This window comes from Anastrepha ludens, chromosome X (assembly GCF_028408465.1).
Source record: "Anastrepha ludens isolate Willacy chromosome X, idAnaLude1.1, whole genome shotgun sequence".
Lineage (NCBI taxonomy): Eukaryota > Metazoa > Arthropoda > Insecta > Diptera > Tephritidae > Anastrepha > Anastrepha ludens.
Window position 1 is genome coordinate 25,740,417 of NC_071503.1, and position 21,081 is coordinate 25,761,497.

Below are 21,081 nucleotides of genomic sequence, written 5' to 3' on the forward strand. Positions count from 1 at the left end.
TGGTTTAATAAAGTTCATTATAAATATAAAAAGATGAGTTGAAGTTTGATTAGAAATACGAAAAGACTTTTTCGACTACTCAATATTATAGAAAGCCATTTTATCAACTCTTCTTCAATACCAGCAAAATAGGTTGAAGATTGATAATTTGAAAAAAATCTTCACGCAGTATTATCATCATTACTGTTTCCAATTCCTTGTTCCATATTTTTTCTACTCTTCTTTGAATATTCAAGAAAAAACAGTCACTCATTGTAATAAATAAATGGTATGAAATTTGCCAACTCATCTGAACATTGGAAGTCACTTTAGATATGATGGACCATCGATTTCAGCTTTAATTTGCATGATTCGGGTCGAAGTGCAGAGTACAAGGCTTTTACGACTTTTGCACTTATCGAAGAAAATACTTTTATTAGTGTATGCGCAGAAAAGAGACTGCACACATTTGTACATTAAAAAGTGTGTTATATTCTGTTTTTTTTTTTCTTTGCTTGCTCACTCTAACGTTAATTTTTCGCAGTCTTTGCGATTACGCGTATCGAAGATCATTTGCCAGAATTTGTAATTTTACTTTGCCTGGCCAAAAAAAGGCAAAAAGAAGGAAGAAAATTGTATTTTCTTTAATTTAGAGTAATCAAACAATTTAATAATATAAGATAACTAACAACCAGCGGCAGATCTCGAAAGTCTAATTGAAAGTCTTATTGAAAACGACATGTTTTTTGGGTCTTGGTTCATTCGGAGCATAGATAACTAGATGTGAAACTTATTCATTTTGAGAGAGAGCGCGCCCATGAGGACGTTTCAAAACTTGGTAGCACTTACACATTATGGGATTTTGAACAGCTGATAGGCGAAATGGCTGGCTACCAGAAGAAACGCGCCAAAAATAATTGACGAAAACAGTTCCTTTTTTCATAGTGGAGAAATGACGCGTTGAAATGTTTATAATTATTTGTCTTTAAATTAATTCAATTGAAATGTAATAATTGAAGGGAGTTTGTAGAATCCAAAGCTCGTTATATCCCTTTCGACTTCTACTTTTAATTAGTCTTATGTACATAATGTAATTTTATTGAAAACTGTGTGTTGGTTTATGTAAATTTGTATTGTATATACGTAAATATTCTATGGTTGAAAAGCGTAAGTAAGGGAACTGAATTTGTGTTTGAGATATTTTACAAAAAATTAAAGGTAATCTGCTTTAACTTATTCTATTCGTTGTTTGAGAATTTTTTTTTTGTTACCCAATTTCTGTGTTATATTAAAAAATCGCAATAAGTCATGTTTTTAATTATAACTTATATTTTTCGCGTTCATTACTTTATTATTATTAAATTACTTTTGTATTTCAGTTTTAAATAATTTCATTTACATATAAATTTTTTGCTTATTTATGTACATATTTCATACGGATTGTGCTTATTTTTAGCATATGTAGCTGTTTACGAGTGATATAAGGTTATTGGGCAACCGCACACTAAATACTAACCTCAATGATGGTGTGGAAACTAAAAATTCCAGACCTTTGGTTCAAAAATACCCAATTCATGTTTCTACTGGTGTGGCAATATTGGAAAATGTTATAAAAAATGCACATTTTTCAGCGCTCTCACGAGAAAAAGAGTTTCACATCTAGTCATCTATGATTCGGAGTTCTTGACTCGTTAATGTCAGGTTTGCCTATCGTACCCAAAAGCCCACGTCTCGTCTTCAGTATTGCGTTTGATGAATTTTAGATTGGACACAGACTTGGAAATCATGTATTTGGCGATATTAATGTGGTTCCTTTTTGGCATGAAATTCAGGTCCTTCGGGGCCACCTTTACAGCAACACGAAGCAAACCCAAATCATAAACTACAATTTCCTAGACGGATCCATAAGTACTGTTCAAGTCCTCTGTCAGCTCTCTGATTGTTAATTTACGGTTTTTGATCGATTTTTATTTAACTTTATTGATGTTTTCATCAGTTTTCGATGTCAACGGCCAGCCTCTCCGTTCGTCATCCTCGATGGACTCACGATCTCTTCTGAAGCGTTCATGCCACTCGTACATGGCTGTTTTCTTTAGAGAATAATTACCGAAACAGTTTCCTAACATTTTTAAGGTTTTCGCACCCTTGAGCTTATTTTTAACGTAAAATTTAATACATACTCGTTGTTTCAAATTAAAGTCCATTTTTAGAACGGTAAAATGCAGAGGTAGATCCACTTAAGATGGTGTAACTCTTACAAATGGCGATAAAATTTTGGTATCAGTTGACATAGAGGGTCACCTGGCGGTTGTTTCGAGAACTTTTCATTTCATGAAAGAACGAAATCATACATGAATTTATGTTCAATGTTATGCAAAACAGAAGGACGAAGAGTATATGAGCTCGGCTTTCCATTTTTGAATAAAAAAATTTAACGTATGAAGCAGGTACAAGTATACGAGTATCTTACTATTTTTGCTTTACACCACCCTGTGTACGAGCTTAAATATTTTTAGATATGTATGTAACTACGTATGTATAAAACCAAGAAAAAGGAAACTTCGATAAGCAGTGAACTTTTTAAATTTTTGTGAACGCAGCCAACAATTTATTTAATATTTATTTTTACAGCTAATGATGAGTAACCGTATATATATTTTTTTTTAATTTAGATATCTACCACAGAATTCGGTTAAGTAACTTCTGAGGAACAACCAAACATCAATTTCGTGGGGACACAACGACGCATTCGGCTTAAAAACTCGCCTCACAAGGACTCCATAATCACGACGTTTTAATGATTATGGCAGTTATAATTTTGAAGTATTGGAGGATTTTGTGTAGTTGAGAACCAGTAATACCAGGTTAATAATGTGATTTATTGAGCTCTGTGACGAAGCAAAATTAAGTCAGCATTGTGTTTCATAAGCTTGATGAGGATAGGAGATATGGAAGCAGGCTAGTGTCACCGTTATACAATAAGCAGCCAGCAGTGCCGATAATTGAAAAAAAAGTTATCACATATATGACTTAATTTTTTTTTTAATTTTATGAACAAAAATATCTTACATATGTATAAATCTGGGCAATCTAACAAAATAGGAGATCAGTATAATTGAAAGAACCGCAACCATCGGCTTCTGAAGCGAAAACAAAATAAACACTATGGCCAGCTTAATTTTGAATCAAAGAAAAGCAGCCAATTTAAATTCCCTTCAGTAGAAACAAATACATTCGTATGTCCAGAAGTTGCTATAAGGATGTAGAAACTTTTAAAATTAAAAAGAAACACATGATTTTGTAACTTTTTGTGCTGTAAAATGTGTCAAAAGTTATACTATGCATAAAACTTGCTTGTTTATGTTGTTAAAACAAAATCAAATATGTCACCAAAACCCCACAAACCAATATGTTACTACATGTACTCGTACAACATATAATATATAATAAATATTTATAGCCGCAATTCCAAGATCGAGTCGAAATTTCTTTTAAATATAAAATGACGTTATAAAAAAAATTAATTAAATAGATAAGTTAATAAAATTACTCTTACCCGGATTATAAAAAGCAACAACTTATTTATATACGGTCTCAGTATTAGAACATTGCTTATCTTATGTCGACTATAGATAGAAGATATAACAACTGCATGCACTACTACTACATTATAACGAACAATAATTAAAGTATAACAGAAAATTTTTTCAGGAGAAATATTAATTTTATATGCGAAACGCTTACTGTATTATCGAAAGCGGCCTGCTGAATAATTGGTGGCTCTAAGTCTCTGCGCAATATATTGCCTATGGCAGGCTCAGACCAACAACGTGGAATAGAATCTCTTAGGATTGAACAGTTATCAATGCCAGCAATGTTCAAATTGTATCTGCCCAAAAATGTGAAATAAAATAAAATATATTAATAAATATATATATATCTAAGTAAGAATGGGTACAGAAACAGAAACTGAAATATATCCGCCACGAGCAGGCTTTAACATGAAGCCATATTATATTGGCACTGTTGAGCAGACATCATTTATTTGATGCATGCACACTGTTTAGACCAAACAACTCAGAAGTTGCAATCTCGGTTCGTTTCTCTAAAATCACTCAACTAGGAAGTTAAAAAAAAAATAATAGTTCGCGCGTTAAGTGTTTGGCTGAGGAGCTCGTTTTCGTGATGTGCGTCTTAATGTTGTTCCACAAATGGAGGGACCAACAGTTTTAAGGCGACTCCGCCGACATTGCTTGCCGGGGGCGACCGTTATTACAAAAAACTTTTCTTTATTTGATGTTCATGCACGGAAATTCGAACCTACACATTCGCAAATGGTAGGCACGCACTACCCATTCGGCTACGGCGGCCGAAACTACATAGGAAGTTTCCTCTCACAAAAAAAAACATTTCTTCTCAATTGATCTTAATTAGTTTCAATAAGTAGTTTTTGTGATAACATTTCTTATAAGAGTTTGATTGAGGAACGATCCAGAATTGCGTCTTCTCATAGTCTTACCGTCTCTAGTTTAGACTGAGTCCGTTTATATATAATTACTGAACCGATAGAAAATTATTCAAGATGTTTCATTTTTGGTAGCCCTTTCAGCAAAATAGTTAGGTTTTACCTTGTTACACTTAAAAATTACTTTCGACAATTCCGTTCGAATCATTTTGTTTTTAACTTACAACGTTTTTCCACTTACTCTCTCTTTCAAATTGCACATTGATAAGGCGCATAATTTTTGTTTCAGCAAATTTAATGTTTGAGCAAACGAAAGTTTCTTAAGCGAATTACCCTTTGACAAGCTCGTTTTGTTTAAAGTCAATTCTTTACTCTGTTTTTTAATGGTGTTATTCCCAATGACCAAAAATGCATACATAATAGAAATATGGTGCATATATATAGCGGCTAGTAGCAAAATGTGGAGGATGGTACTGTATGTAGAAGTCCACGCGACTGGGGAAAGTTACCCATAGCCATTGACTTGGGAGTGGCCAGGACGATTCTTCTGCATATGTTTTAAGCAGCTCACAACTTCCGCGTTTAGCCCAAAACATGGTAGTCGGCAGCACCAGATTCCAGCATAAGAAGATTCACCAAGCCACCTGGCTGTCTCCTGATCGAAAAACACGAAACCACTGAGCATCTACACGCTTCTAGTGGATTAAATGTACTTACGATCCGAGTACCCAACATCGACTCGAATTGTTGCAGCCAAACTGCGCACACGCCTCTGTGCAGCAAAAAACGTACATCTACCAACGCAAGGAACGCTCAACATCCAAAACCTGCAATCACAACAGACAGCCAGAAGGTTCGCCACTCGACTCTGACTCCTGCTCTCAGAGACCACTGCCGAACCAACCGGCATGCACGAGAAATGGAGTAACATTTCTCGTTCTCTACGTACCGTGCCGAAGAAGAAATCGGATTCCGCGAACCCATGGCAGCCGGTTTTACGTTACCGGAATGACTCGGGTTTTTCCCGACCAAGGGCTGCCGCCCCAGTATACTAGCCCTGTCTAGTGTATCGCATATCACCGCACCCCTTACGTCACAGGAGCAAACTCTCGCAGCAATCCTGCTCCAAATGCTTCTCCTCAGGGCTGGAATCAAATCCAACCCTGGGCCAGAAGTATTCTACTGCTGCGTCTGCCACAAACGGCTTCACCCGAACTCCACCTCGGTTAGGTGTAACAAGTGCAACGGGTGGAGCCACCTTAAGACCTGTTCAGGCCTTAAGTCGCATAGGGAGTGGTCCACACGGTATGTGGCCACGTGTTGCTCCCGCCAGCAGGCGTCTGATGCCTCCACGGCTACTACACCCCCTGATAGGCCGGCACTACCAACCGCCACCACAACCCACACCTCCACGGTGAGGAGCCTTTCGGAGCAACACAACTCCCCCTCAACCTCTCCCCTTCCTTCATGCTCCAACCCCAGTGCGGGGACAAACCAGCAGCTCCTGGTCCCCCGTACAGTCTGTTCCGTGTGCCAGACCGTAATACCTCAGAATCTGGTATCAGTCCAATGCAATTCTTGCAATGGCGGGTGCCATTTTCGGAGATGTTCCGGCCTGCACACCACCCGTGAGTGGACAACTGCCTACGTTGCCCCCTGCTGCAGAGCTCTGCACCCACCACCGCCCCCGGAGGCGCGGCCGCCCACCACCATCAGGCCGCAACAGCCACAGTGGATTGCGCAGCAGGTCCAACGTAGACAACCCCACGCGTCCCTCACCCCCCGAATTACACAGACCTCACCGAGAAGCTTCAAGCTTCTCCAATTTAAATGCAACGGACTTACGAGTAAGGTCGACGAGATAGTTGACTTTATGAGCCGGCACAGTATTAAAATAGCTGCGGTCCAAGAAACCAAGTTGCACGCTAGGTCATCTCTGATCACCAGGGATGGCTATAACGTGCACAGACACGATCGCCAGCGAGACAATAGTGGTGGCCTAGCGTTTACAGTCCACCACACAGTGCAGTATCGTCTCATCGATGAAGGAATCGACCGCAGGGACAGCACCTTAGAATGTCAAGGCATAGCTGTCAGGCGATTCCGAGCTCGAAATATTTAACATATATATGCCCCCTGTCATCTGCTGCCCGGCAGAATATCACCCTGATATAGGTGCGCTCATCAGAGGTGAAAACCGATTGGTTGTAGGTGACTTCAATGCGCATCACGATCTTTGGCATTTAAGCCTGCCAAATGATCGTAGGGGGCAGCTATTGCCAGAGCAGATAGACGATTCGACATTCAGCTCTGTGAACGACAACGCCCCCATCAGGGTAGTGGGCAATTGCAGCAGCTCGCCTGACCTAACAATAGCTAGCGCGGGTCTGATAAATAGCATAACGTGGCGACCTATGCCATCGCTTGCATCAGACTACTTGCCCATTATCGTCTCGATTGAGAGACCTGCCGCCCTCGTTTCCGCGAATCACCGGTCCCATTTTAACTTTAAAAAAGCTAATTGGGCCGGCTTCACGGAATTCACCGAGGACACCTTCGCCGCTTTTCCCATCCCCACTGATGTGCGCGTTATAAGGACATTCGTCCTCATTTCCCAGCTGAAGCAGCCAATTTAGCAAACGAGCGTGACTACCTACGCCAGGCCGATCCCGGGGATCCCCGCATAAGGGATCTCAATTTGGAGATCCGGTAACTGGTAAATCACATAAGCGGACCAAATGGGTTGAGCATCTGAAGACCTGCAACCTCATCTCTGGGGTTAGTAAGCTCTGGTCCACCGTTAGGTCCCTGTCGGACCCGACGAAGCACAACGATAAGGTGGCTATCACCTTCAACGGTTACACTTCGTCGGACCCGAAGAGATGCGTGAGCTATTTTAGCCGGCTTTTCATACTGCATCCTCCGGGCGACAGAACCAAACGTCGTGCTACCAGAAGGCTGCACAAACTGACGAACGACAGTGCGCCACTTACTTTCACCGGTGATGAGATTCAGGGGGCCATCAACAAGTCGAAATCATCGAAAGCCATTGGCCCTGATGGATTAAACGCGCTGATGCTGAAGCATCTGGGACCCCTGGGAGTAGGATTCCTCACAAGGGTCTTCAATCTGTCCCTGGCCACTCTCATCATCCCTGACAAGTGGAAAGTAGGGAGAGTGCTCCCACTACTGAAACCTGAGAAACCCGCCAACCAAGGGGAGTCTTATCGGCCGATAACTCTCCTTTCCCCAGTAGTGAAGACACTTGAAGCCCTCCTACTCCCACTCTTCACAAAACACCTAGCCCCAGCCCCATATCAGCACGGTTTCCGACGAGTGCACAGCACCACCACTGCACTCACCGCCATAAATGCTCAGATAAATCGCGGGCTTAACCAAATCCGCCCCTTCGAGAGGACTGTCCTAGTAGCGTTGGACCTAAAGAAGGCTTTCGATACAGTCAGCCATTCCTACTACTAGATGATATTTATCAGTCGACACTCCCGCCAGGGCTGAAGAGGTGGTCCGCGAACTACCTGAGCGGTCGGCACTCGTCAGTGATTTTTCGAGATCAAATATCAAAGCAGAGGAAGATTAAGCAAGGTGTACCGCAGGGTGGTGTCCTTTCTCCCTTGCTTTTCAACTTCTACATCTCGAAGCTCCCCCAACCACCAGCGGGAGTTTCCCTGATCTCATACGCTGACGACTGCACGATAATGGCGTCGGGCAATGACATCGATGGCCTGTGTTCCAAAGTGAACAACTACCTCACCGACCTTTCTCGCTTTTTCATTGCGAGGAGTCTCGAACTTTCCCCCACCAAGACCACGGCAACCCTCTTTACCACCTGGACAAAGGAGGTCAAGCTGTCCCTTAAGGTAAAAGTCGATGACACACCAATTCCGACGGTAAATAAACCCAAAATTTTGGGTGTAACCTTTGACAGCTTGCTCTCCTTCTCTGCGCATAAAATCGCAATTGCCACAAAAGTGCAAAATCGCAACAAGGTCCTCAAATCGCTGGCCGGCAGCACTTGGGGCAAAGACAAAGAACTGTTGCTTTCGACATTTAAGGCAATTGGCCGGCCGGTTCTGAACTATGCTGCGCCTGTCTGGTCGCCTGGAACTAGTGATTCGCAGTGGACAAAGCTACAGACATGTCAAAATACCGCCATTCGGACAGCGACCGGGTGCCGCCTGATGTCTCCGATACAACATCTACATAACGAGGCACAAATGCTCCCAGTAGCGGAGCACAACAAACTGCTCAGCAAGCAGTTCCTGCTGGGATGTTACCGCAGGTTTCACCCCTGCAGACGCCTGCTTGAGCCTGAACCACCTCCCAGGCACATCAGGAGACACCTCTTAGACTACGCTGACGAAATCCAGGACAAAACTGACCGCAACCTACTGGACCGGACAGTATTTAGACAGTCAATAAACGACATTCACCGGGAGACCGTTACCACTTTCATGAACTCCCGTCCTGTGAATGCCGTAATCGGAGTCCAACCCCCACCTATTGCAGATGAAGAGCTCCAGCTTCCCCGTGAGACTCGTGTAACATTGGCACAATTACGTTCTGGATACTGTAGCAGGTTAAACTCTTACATATCCAGAATCGACCCCGACATACCAAATACATGTCCGGCATGTGAAGGTACCCCGCACGACACTAACCACCTCTTCACATGCCCCCTCAAACCGACTCATCTAGCCCCCCTCTCCGTCTGGACCCAACCTGTCGAAACAGCATGTTTCCTGGGCCTACCCCTAGATGAGCTAGACGAAGACGACCGATGATATGCCTACACAGACAGGGCTACCTATGCTGTTAAAACAACAACAACAACCCGAAAAAGCAGTTGGTACGACGAGGAATGTCATTCTGCCGCAGAAAGAAACGATGATGCCTATAGAGCCACGCTGCAATCGGGCGCAACGCGAGCCATGTGGGATCGCTACCAAGAGCTAAGAAAGGAAGAGAGACGTATTATCCGAAAGAAGAAACGAGAGGCCAAAATACGTGAGTGCGAGGATCTTCGGATGCTGGCCAAAAGGAACAACGCCCGAAATTTCTACCAGAAAGTTCGGCTGCTTACAGAAGTTTTCAAGACCAGGGCGTTATCCTGTAAGAATAAAGACGGCGATCTAGTGACTGACATCCAGAGCATACTTAAATTATGGAGGGAACACTTCTCGAACCTGATAAAGAGTGATAGCTGCGCAAGTCAGAGAGAATGTGAAGATCGCGATACACCAATCGCTGACGACGGAATTGTCGTTCCGCTGTCCGACCATGACGAGGTGAGAATAGCGATAACGCGGCTAAAGAACAACAAAGCTATTCAAACATGGCGGCGAGGAGCTGGTAAGAGGCATGCATAAGTTTCTATGCAAAATATGGTGGCATGAAAACATGCCTGCCGATTGGAATTTAAGTGTGCTTCGCCCAATCCATAAGAAGGGTGATCCTGCAATTTGTGCCAATTACAGGGGGACTAATCTTCTAAATATCGCCTATAAGGTTCTAGCGAACGTATTGTGTGAAAGGCTGAAGCCCACCGTCAACCAACTGATTGGACCTTATCAGTGTGGCTTTAGACCTGGAAAGTCTACCATCGACCAAATATTCACAATACGCCAAATATTGGATAATACTCATGAAAGGAGAATCGACACACACCACCTTTTCGTCGATTTCAGAGCTGCATTCGACAGTACAAAAAGTTACCTGTATGCCGCGATGTCTGAATTTGGTATCCCCGCAAAACTAAAGCGGCTACGCAAGATGACGTTGCTCAACACTAGCAGCGCCATCAGAATTGGGAAGAACCTCTCCGAGCCGTTTGATACCAAACGAGGTTTCAGACAGAGTGACTCGCTGTCATGTCATTTCCTTAACCAGATGTTGGAAAGGATCGTACGAGCCGCAGAACTTAATCGCTCAGGCACAATATTTTATAAGAGCGTACAATTGTTGGCGTATGCCGATGATATTGACATCATCGGCCTTAATAACCGCTGTTAGTTCTGCCTTCTCCAAACTGTATAAAGAGGCAAAGCGAATGGGTCTGGTGGTGAACGAGGACAAACAAACAGTTGGCGCACTCGCGTATCGGTACCCATGTTACTGTTCACAGTTATGATTTCGAGGTTGTAAAGGACTTCGACTATTTAGGAACCAGAATTAAAACCTATAACAATGTCAGCCTAGAAATCCAACGTAGAATCTCTCTTGGGTAACAAGTGCTTCTTTTTACTAAGTGGGCAAATGAGTAGTAAAGTATTCTCTCGACGAACGGAACAAACACTCTACAAGGCTCTCATCATGCCCTCCTAACGTATGGCGCAGAAACGTGGACGATGACAACATCCGATGAAGCGACGCTTGGAGTGTTTCAGAGAAAGATTCTGCGAAATATTTTTGGACCTTTGCACGTTGGCAACAGCGAATATCTCAGGCGATGGAACGATGAGATGTATGCGCTTTACGACGACATACGAGTAGACATAGCGCAGCGAATAAAGACCCAGCGGCTAAGTTGGCTGGGTCACGTCGTCCGAATGGATAGAAACGCTCCGGCTCAGAAAGTGTTCGATACGGTACCAGCAGAGGTGCCTTTGTTAAACTCTGCCAAAATGGCGTAAACGGTTATCGCGGCAATTAAGAGGAGAAGAAGAAGAAGTAGCAAAATGTGTCTTGTGCAGAATTGGACTAAATACCCACTCTTATCGGTATAAAATCATTGTTACCCGTAAAACGTTGTAACTTAATTTGACAAGTTCGGTTACAAGTTATATGATGTCACTTACGCCAAAATACCGAAATAACAGTTTCTGTTTCCTTACTCATCCCGTAAAAGTTTCATTACGAAGGTAGTAATATTGTACTAGTTACATTGTTAATAAAATACATTTACACTTATATATGTACTTAAGCTATTAAATAAGATTACTAAAAAATAAATATTAAGTTTTCATCTTACTTTTTACGCGTTGACGTTTTTGTGCATTTTCCTCTTTCAGTTGGCGGTGTTCCGTTGCCACAACCTGTTGATTCTGTGATATCTAATCCTCGAAAGGGCTCTAATGCCTTCATCATATTTTTTGCCATTGGAACGGCTTGTTGGTTGTGCTGATATTGTACTTTAGTGTCGTCGGATAAATTCGGTTGAGATTGGTTGACAAATTTTGTGTTCGATTTATGGTCAGGGCTCTGCAAAAATATAAATTTCTAAAGTATTTATATTAGCTGTTTACAAATGGTCCATCTAAAGTATATAAAATTGTGTATAAAGAACTTGGTGTATTGGCTGCTGTAGCCTAGAGAATTTATGAGAGACTACCATTCGGTTGGCCCCAGGTTCGAGATCCATTGCACCCATGAAACATCAAATGAGAAATGTGTTTTCTATAAGCGGTCGACAAGATAATAGCCTCTGAATTCTCACAAAAATCCATTCGGCATAAAACATTACGTCCTCTATTTGTAGGACAACATCAAGACGCAAACCACAAAATGGGTGTACGCACTAATTACACTGAGCAACAAAAAAAAACTTTCGGAAAATATCTTGGAAACCAACACTTGTTTTAAGACAAGTAAGACATGCTGATTACAAATATAGAAACCGTTTGTCTCTATCACCCACCGTTGTTGAGATATTTGGCATTGACCATTTATATATGTTTAATATTGTATCAAAGCAAACAACTCGCAGGCAAGTCACAGTAGAGCATATATCGCTGAATAGAGTACCACTTAACATAAATACACATAGTTTAAGATATAATACACTTGTAAAATACATAGGTATAACGTAAAGTTCCTTAAATTGAAAGTTAGTTTGGTTTGAATTTCTTGGCTGTAGACTTGCGTTTGTGCTGACAATTTGGCATGTTGCGCTGAAGCATCCAGCAATAGTCGGCTAACATTGCTGCACTCCATCGACTTTGATAGCGTGACTCCATCACCGAGTTGTCCTGATGGAAACGTTCACCATGTTCATCACTAACAGAACCTAGGTTTTCTGGAAAGAAGTCGAGATGTGAGTCGCGGAGATGAATCTTGAGGGACATGTTAATATCTTAAAAACCTGACGTGATAGAGAAAAACGGTTTTCAGATTTGTAATCAGCATGAAAAACTGCTTTAGAAAATGTAATCATCAAACAAGATATTTTTGGGTTGTTATTCAGTGTTATATTTATATACATATATATTATATATAAGCGTCAACCATAGAATCTATAGTTAAATCATAATGCAATTCCAGCTTAACAAAATCAACGAGAAGTTTTGCTCATAGATATCTTTTGTAATTGTAAACTTACGCTAAGAGTTGGTACGTTTAAAATTATATACCGAAAAGAACGTTTAACGTTATGAATGAAAACGGACATTCATGCAAACTTCAAAATATTTCTGATCGATTTCTCATTAACTCGAATATGATAACCTTCGTTCAATAATGTGTGTGACTAATTAATTAAAACACATTTTTTTGCCAAAATTCGTTTTTATTCATCAACATAGTCCCCTTTTAGGGAGAGACAATCATTCCAACGCTTTTCCAATCTTTCGATACCGCCTTTGTAAAACGATTTTTCTCTGCCTTCAAACTAGGCCTCAGTTTCGGCGTTTACTTCATCATTTGAGCCAAATCTCTTACCACGGAGCATCTTTTTGAGGTCTGCGAAGAGCCAGTAGTCGCTGGGGACCAAATCTGGAGAATACGGTGGATGGGGAAGCAATTCGAAGCCCAATTCGTTCAATTTTGCCATCGATTTCATTGATTTGTGACACGGTGCATTGTCTTGGTGGAACAACACTTTTTTCTTCGCCATATGAGGCCGTTTCTTTGCGATTTCGTCTTTCAAACGCTCCAATAACGCTATATAATAGTCGCTGTTGATGGTCTGCCCCTTCTGGAGGTAGTCGATGAATATTATTCCATCCCAAAATACAGACGCCATAATCTTGCCAGCCGACTGCTGCGTCTTTGGTCGCTTTGGGCGGCTTTCACCGCCTGCATGCCACTCAGCAGACTGCCGATTTGACTCTGGAGTGAAATGGTGGATCCATGTTTCATCCATTGTGATGTACCGACGCAAAAACTCCGACTTATTGCGCGTAAACATGTCCAAACAGCTCTTTGAATCATCGATTCGTTGTTGTTTTTGCTCCGGTGTGAGCAAACGCGGCACCCATTTCATACCCAAATGTTCGTGTATTATGGTGTGTACACTGCCTGCTGATATCTTTAGAATGTCAGCAATCTCCCTCACTTTCACTTTATGGTCGGACATAATGATTTTCAGTGTTTTTTCAACGTTTTCCGGAATAACAGCGTCATTTGGCCTTCCAGTAGATGGAATGTCATCGGTGTCTGTACGACCACGTTTGAATTCGGCATACCAATAACAAATGCTTCTTTTTGATGAAGCAGAGTCCGAATAATGTTTTTCAAGCCATTCCTGGCATTGAACAGTATGTTTTTTCATTAAAAAACAATGATAAATCAGCACACGGAATTGCTTTGAATTCATTTTTTTTTTAACTCAAAAGTAGCGTCACTTAAAGCACTGTAACTTGTAAACAAATGGTCGGATTAACATATGATTTTGACAGTAAGCCTAAAAAGGTTGCCAACTTTCGAAAAAAATATTGATTTAGTACTAGTGCCGCCATCTATGTGTCAGTCACACACATTATTGAACGTCCTGGTACTTTTCTACAATCATATACATATATAATTATATTATATACATATACTTTATAATAGGTATAATAGTTTCTCATACAACGAATTATTGTTTCATCCCTGCAATAATCAACTGTCAGCAAAGAGAATACCAAAGTTTTGGAGAAATTAATATGCTAACTTTAACTTAAGTATGCGAATATAATACCGGCTCCTAAGGCTAGAAATGAAAAGTTAAAAAGTCTAACCATTGAATAAATTATAGTGAAAATACCTATATTCATAAACTATAGTTCAATTTGTATGTTAGGTTAGGTTAGGTTGAAGCGGTTGTCCTGTGGGACACACTCAGGCTCATAGCCCATTGTGATGCCGCGTGGGGAGCTTGCCCCTATTTCTCCTAAAACCAGAGTGTGGCTTTTCATAAATTTTAAAATATCTTCCAACTCATCAAAAAATTGTTCACCCAGAATAGTAAACCTGCGTCTGGATAGAGCAAGACAGTGGCACAGTAGGTGCGAGATTGTCTCTTCCTCGTCCTCATCTAGACAACTACTTCAGAAGTCATGTGTTTGTACGCCCATCGTTTGGGCGTGTCTACCTATTAGGCAGTGCCCCGTTATGACTGAGATCATTGGGCCTTATGCATAATAAGTGAGCATTTCCTCGAGTAGAGTCTGGTGAGATCTATTTCAAGAAGGTGAGTTCGAGCAAACCGACCGAGCTCGTGCTCAATTTGGTATGCATAAAAATGAGATAGAGCAAATACCTTGAACTCGAGTTAGCCGAGATCAAACCGCTTGTTTGATTAGTTGCAAAAATGAGTTCAGATAGTGAAAGTTTAAGTGAAAATTTAAATTTTGATGCTAATGAGAATTTATCAATTTTCATAGTTGGATACTTAAAAAAATATAAGACTAGCGAACTCCCCGGTGTAAAGAATAAAAAGAGAAATAATTAGAAAATTTTGTGGCGAATATAAAGAAAAAACTGGTGTGGAAATAAGCGAAAAAAAATGTACTGAAGAAAATTGCTAATATGAAGTGCCGAGTAAATTCAAAAAGTGACAAAAATAAAACGGGAAACAAAAAAATTTATTTAAAAAAATGGGGACATGAATTATTTGAATTACTTTCTGCTGAATCGAATCCAGCTATCGGAAAAATTACCAGTAAGCGTGCCCTTATAACGCGTGGCTTTTTTTGGTGGTAATACATTTTTTTTGTTTTTTATTTTACTTTTTCCACTGGAGGCAATTTTTCGGTAGGCGTTAATGCTAATGAGAGTTCCAGCAGCAACTTAGAGAGTGCAGTGGGCATTAATAATGACAGCTCCACCAGCAGCGCGGCAGTACAGAACACCCCCGTAGATATCCCATATGTGCCACAACAACAAACATCAAAAAGAAAGCTAAATGATAACGAACCTGATATTCGGCCGGTAACTCTTCGTTAGGCTAAGGAGCATAGAGCTACAAAAGTCCCTTAGTTGAGCCGTTTTTGTTGTATTATTTCTTGATTAGCAAAAACGAAGTATAAGTACAAAAACTATTTATTACATAAAGCTCTTAAATAAAACCCTAGGTATAGGAGTAAAAATAAGTTAGAATTGAGAGTACTCTTAAAATAAAAACCAACTTTTTTGTTATGGAACTGCATTAAGACGTAGGATTAACACCGCTAATATGATTGCTGATAACTTAATTTAATTACAGGACAAACGAATCTTCGATGAGTATGAGTCAGAGGCAACAAAAATTTAAACTTTCAACAATTGCAAAGACTTGTTTTGTTGAATGAAGTTCTTTCATTGAAATTAAAAGTTTTAGAAGATCGGGTTGCAGAAAAGGAGCTAAATTTGAACGAATATTAAAACATAAAATTCATTATACTTGTTTTTACTGAATATCTGTTTTTTTTAACTAACACTAAAACTTAAAAGTAACATAACAACTACGATCTCGAATATTTAAAACTAAGTTATTTAGTAATTTTTTTCTTGTTTTTCACAGAGTTTATAGTTATAGCTTTTATATTTTATGGTGAATTAAAACAACTGTTTTGCAGAATTGCGATGCGGGGTTTTGCACTTTTGCCAAATGAGATATTTTTTCCAAAAAGTTATATTAAATAAAATGAAATCAAATTCTTTAGTTTTAGATTAATAATAATAATATAATAATAATTTGGCGCTTACACTTTTTCTAAGTGCTTGGCCGAGCTCCTCCTCCAATTTGTGGTGTGCGTCTTGATGTTCTTCCACAAATGGAGGGACCTACAGTTTCAAGCCGACTCCGAACGGCTAATGTATTTTGACGGGGAGCTTTTTCATGACAGGAATACCCTCGGAGGTTTGCCATTGCCTGCCGAGGGGTAACCGCTGCTTAGAAAAAACCTTTTTTCTACAATTTACTTTTAGATGTTGCTGGAGCCAAGGCCCGAACCCAGGCGCTGCTGAATGTAGTGCGCACGTCTAACCACTCAGCCACAGCGGCCAGTTTTACATTAACTGTTAAAAATAAAAGGAATAACAAATACATGTATGTATGTATGTACATCTGTACAAATTTAGTTTAGTAAATTCGAAATTAACTGTCTTTTTCTTTTTCCCGCTTCCAAAACTCTAGAATTGGTTCGCACAGATTCGTCCCTTTCCGAATGCGGGGTGTATAATGGTGTATAACTTTCATCAAAAATAAAATCGTCTTTTAGAAACTTTGCAATATTATGCAAAACAAAACAGCTCGCTATGACCATTGGCACCAATTCTGTTGCTACTCGCACCTTGTACTGCAAAACTGCAAACCGCTGTTTTACCTGACCGAAACACCGCTCGATGATGCATCTTTCTTTCTTAAATATTCTATTATAGTTCAGTTCTGCTTCTGCTTGTGGGTTTCGAAATGGAGTCATTAGCCAAGGAGAGAGAGCATAACCCTCATCTCCAAGGAGTAAAGCATTACTTTGAGCATTCCCTACGATCGTGTATATGCTGCTATTCCTTAGTCCCCGAGAGTCATGAACCGAACCTGGCCAGGATACATCCAAGCTGGTGAAGCATTCATTACCATCGCATGTTGCTTGCACATTTATCGAATGGAAGCCCTTTCTACATATGTACTCATCACTTTGCGAGAACGATTTTTTTTATTCTAATGTGCGTGCAGTCAATGGCGCCAATCGCAAACGGAAAACGATTTTTTGCTTCCCATTGGTTTTGCGCAGCTCTGATTTCTTCATCTGTGGATGGAAATTGAATCCATTCATGAACCTTCCCTCATATAATCTGTGCCATTTCGCCAATTACTCTTGACACGGTGGTTTGGTGAACTCCTACCTCTTCCCCAATTCCATTTTAGAAGCCCGGATCGGCACAAAACCTTAAAAATATACACATTTTTCCCTGTTGGGAATCGCACCACCCTTTCTTTCACTAGTTTCACCAAGGAAATAGTTTGTCAGCCAGTCTACGTTCTCAAAATCAAACCGGTACATTTTTTTATATTCACTTTGAATAGCGGTTTTTCTTGATTTAAAAGGTTTTTTTTGTCTAAGAAGAACAAAATATTCGGCCATCTTTATACTTGTAAACACGCGAGTCAACTAAAAGGCAGTCTCACCTTTTTGTGAGATCGATCTCAAAAAAATTAGCAACTTCTTGCTGTTATGCATACCGAAGTGAGCTCGAACTCACGAACATTTCATGACTTGAGTTCAAACTCGACATATGAGATCTATCTCACGCACCGAGTAAAAGCAAGTGAGTTCAACAATTTTTATGCAAACCAAACCTACCTTTTACTCCAAAACACGAGTCTGAGCAAATGCTCGCTTATTATGCATAAGGCCCAATGTGCTAAGACTGTGTTTATTTTGGCTTAGCAGAGATTCTGTGCGTTAAACATTTAAAGTCGGCCACAGTTGACGGGTGATTTGGAGGTGGCTTCATTACGCCGTCTTTCGTTTGCTTTCTTTACAATTTCTTCAAGGATGAATAGCTTACATGAATTTGTATGTTATAGCTCATACTTTTCTATTTACAATATTTCTTCACACTTGTAATCTATAAAAGCTCCTTACAAGCAATGAGAAATAACCAGCATAATGCAGTTAGGCTTTGAAAAACATATGGTTAAAGAATTTGAGAGAATATTAGCAGTGTTTTTAACGCGCATATGCATCTGCGCTTGCACAAAACAAAAGACGCACATCGAAAACTGTCTATTGTGATAAAACATTTTGTGTCACTGTTCAACAAATATCAAATCAGAATTTATTGAAGTAAATTACGAAATAAAAAATGGAAACGGTAAGAAAAGATTTTAACTAACATAAAAACGTGTATTGATATGTATATTTTAATTGATGTCAGAATTTTGAAAGTCTGTTACACGATAGCAACGTACGTCTCCTCTGTTGCCATTTGGTTTAATATTTACGGCTGATAAAGTAGATTTTAAAAAGCCGACAAAAACTACATAACAAAACAAACAGATAGAAGCACCTACATATTTCATCCGCAAATATTTCATAAGCGCATTATATTATATTATAGCTCGAAATATAGCAGAATTAGAAGGATAAATAATTTTGGCAAGGCACATCATGCTTTCGAAGACTGCTATGTGGGGCATGGAAAAAAAAGTGTACTTACAAATGCACTGTCCATCACTAGTCACTCAACATATACAAACGCTAATAATTGAGAAATGAGTTTCTGGAATAATCTTTGCTGAAAACGGGTCTGAATTTTTTTTAGAAGGATTAAAGTTTAAGATTTTGGGCGAAAGTGCAACTAATTTATCAAAAATAGTATTTATAAAACGACTTCAGATAATTTCTGTCCTCCGACTTTAAGGAAGAACTTTTTACACCTTTTTTAATAGAAATTTTCTTTTTTCACTCCTCTTGGGAGCATAGGGCCCCTTTTTTAACCCTCCTATCTAAATGGGCATTTTCCCCCTTCTCAAAACAGGTATAAAACATTCCATTAAAAGGTGAGAAGTGTCAAGAAACGTCCAGTTTAGTTTTTTGGCTGTCATATCAAATTTATCGAGAGGTTGAAACAGGAAAACGTTTCTACGTTTGACTAACAGAATGCGAACTACTTTCTCTTCTTAATACGTCTTCCTTTGTTGTATATATTTATCTTAGCTAAAGGCTGCATTTTATGTTACATACTGAAATATACAAGATTTAAATTTCAAAGTTGTTTTCCGACTTAATTTCTGATCTCTACAACTTATTAGATATATTCTAATTATACGTTGATGAAATGAACAAATAGTGTGTGCTGCTATCTACCACTCCTTGTACTTCACCCAGCGACTATCTCTATTTCTGTACATGAAAGTCGGCCTCTCTTGACATTTCGTCCTGCACGAACGATTCGCCATCTTCGTCGTTGTCATCTAGTTCTGAACTCAGTGCACACCAGGGTTTCATGTGGTCTACACTACATGTATGGGTCTGCGTATGTGCTGAATCTGGTAGATCTTCGATTAGATATCGGTCATAGTTTAGTACCTTAATAACGGTATGTGGCCCCTTCAATATGGCATTCAGCTTAATGGACAAACTTGTTGTATTAGGATCATGAACGTTGACTACTAAGCCCTTGATTTTGTGAATGGTGTCGATACTGCAACAGCTAATTACGTGCAATTTTGCTTTCGTCGGGTGCGTTGAGGCGTTTTTGATATCAAAGAATATGTTTATAATGTCGATATAATCACAGAACAAATTGAAGTTGACCCGGTTAGTTGTCATAGCATCGCCCAGAAGCTAAAGATTGATAATAAAATAGTTTTGAACCACTTGTGCATAAATTTTACACAGAAATAATGAACTTCTTTTCCCCAAACTAATAGAATCTATCATACTGTCAACAGATAGAGTAAAATTTGATAAGTATTCGAATCATTACAAACTTTGAGGGTGATGATATGGGCAAGATATGCCATAATGAATTTCGTAAGGTTGACGCATGCGGCAATGAATATACGTTAATTACAGCCAATGAGATTAAGCAAACTAAATTACTGATATGTCTTTAAGAGCAACAAAACGTTTTTGCCAAAGAAGTTGAATCTTACCAATAATATTGCTAAAGGGTCATCCTATATCGCGTCTTGTAGCCAATATTATTATCACAAAATTTTTCATCACCACAACTTTCAATCAGCGTTGCGTGCTATACGTCGAAAGTTTTAGATTCCTAGTACGCACTGATTATTGAAGTCAATTAATGCCAAAAATGTAAAAATGTATCCGCTGTTCACGAATCGCCACCTCCGGGCTAATTACCAAGCGATGGAGTTACGCCGTTCATGCGCCCGTTCACATATTCATCGTCGTCCAGAAAACACGTTGGGTTGTACTTTTCACATGCCTAGCTATTAGAGCCATTTATTTGGAACTGGCGTGGGTCCTATCTGTCTGCCGTAACTTCATGCAATGAAGAGGTGTACCGGTGCGGCTCAAAAGCGACAGAATTGGGTAAGCGTTCAAAGTGGTATACAATCAGATTGCGATCGTCGAGGTGTACATAGAGTGCGTTTTCAATGCGCCTGTTAACTCATCTGCCATGGGAAATAATGGTAAAAAGCGAGACGCTAGAAAGTCTTCTGATTGAAGCAGAAAATTTGATAAATTCGCGTCCAATAACGCAGGTGCCGATAGGAAGTGTAAGCAGTGGCACTTAGCGCGGCAACTGAAGCAGACCTTTTGAAAGAGGTGGATACTTGAGTACCATCTTAACCCGGTGTATGAAATACAATAGTTTGAGAGGGTGAAGCAGATAGCTGTAGGTGACATCGTTATAATGTACGGCGACAACGAGGTATTGTAACAGAAAAAAAGCTAGCCCCAGATGGTCAAGTCTGACCTGTATTAGTCAACAGAAACTCTACGGAGACCAGCGTCCAAAATTGC

General features: G+C 40.0%; 1 protein-coding gene across 1 annotated transcript in view; it reads right to left on the bottom strand.

Moving 5' to 3' along the window:
- Positions 1-11,676, bottom strand: part of LOC128869304 (tau-tubulin kinase homolog Asator-like) — a 161,076-nt gene extending 149,400 nt beyond the window's left edge. Inside the window, exons 1-2 of the mRNA XM_054111833.1 lie at positions 11,433-11,676; positions 3,724-3,868 (exon numbers count right to left, since the gene is read on the bottom strand). Coding sequence (XP_053967808.1) covers positions 3,724-3,868; positions 11,433-11,560 — 273 coding nt within the window. The 5' untranslated portion in view covers positions 11,561-11,676. The remainder of the gene's footprint in view (positions 1-3,723; positions 3,869-11,432) is intronic.
- Between the last annotated feature and the right edge of the window lie 9,405 nt (positions 11,677-21,081).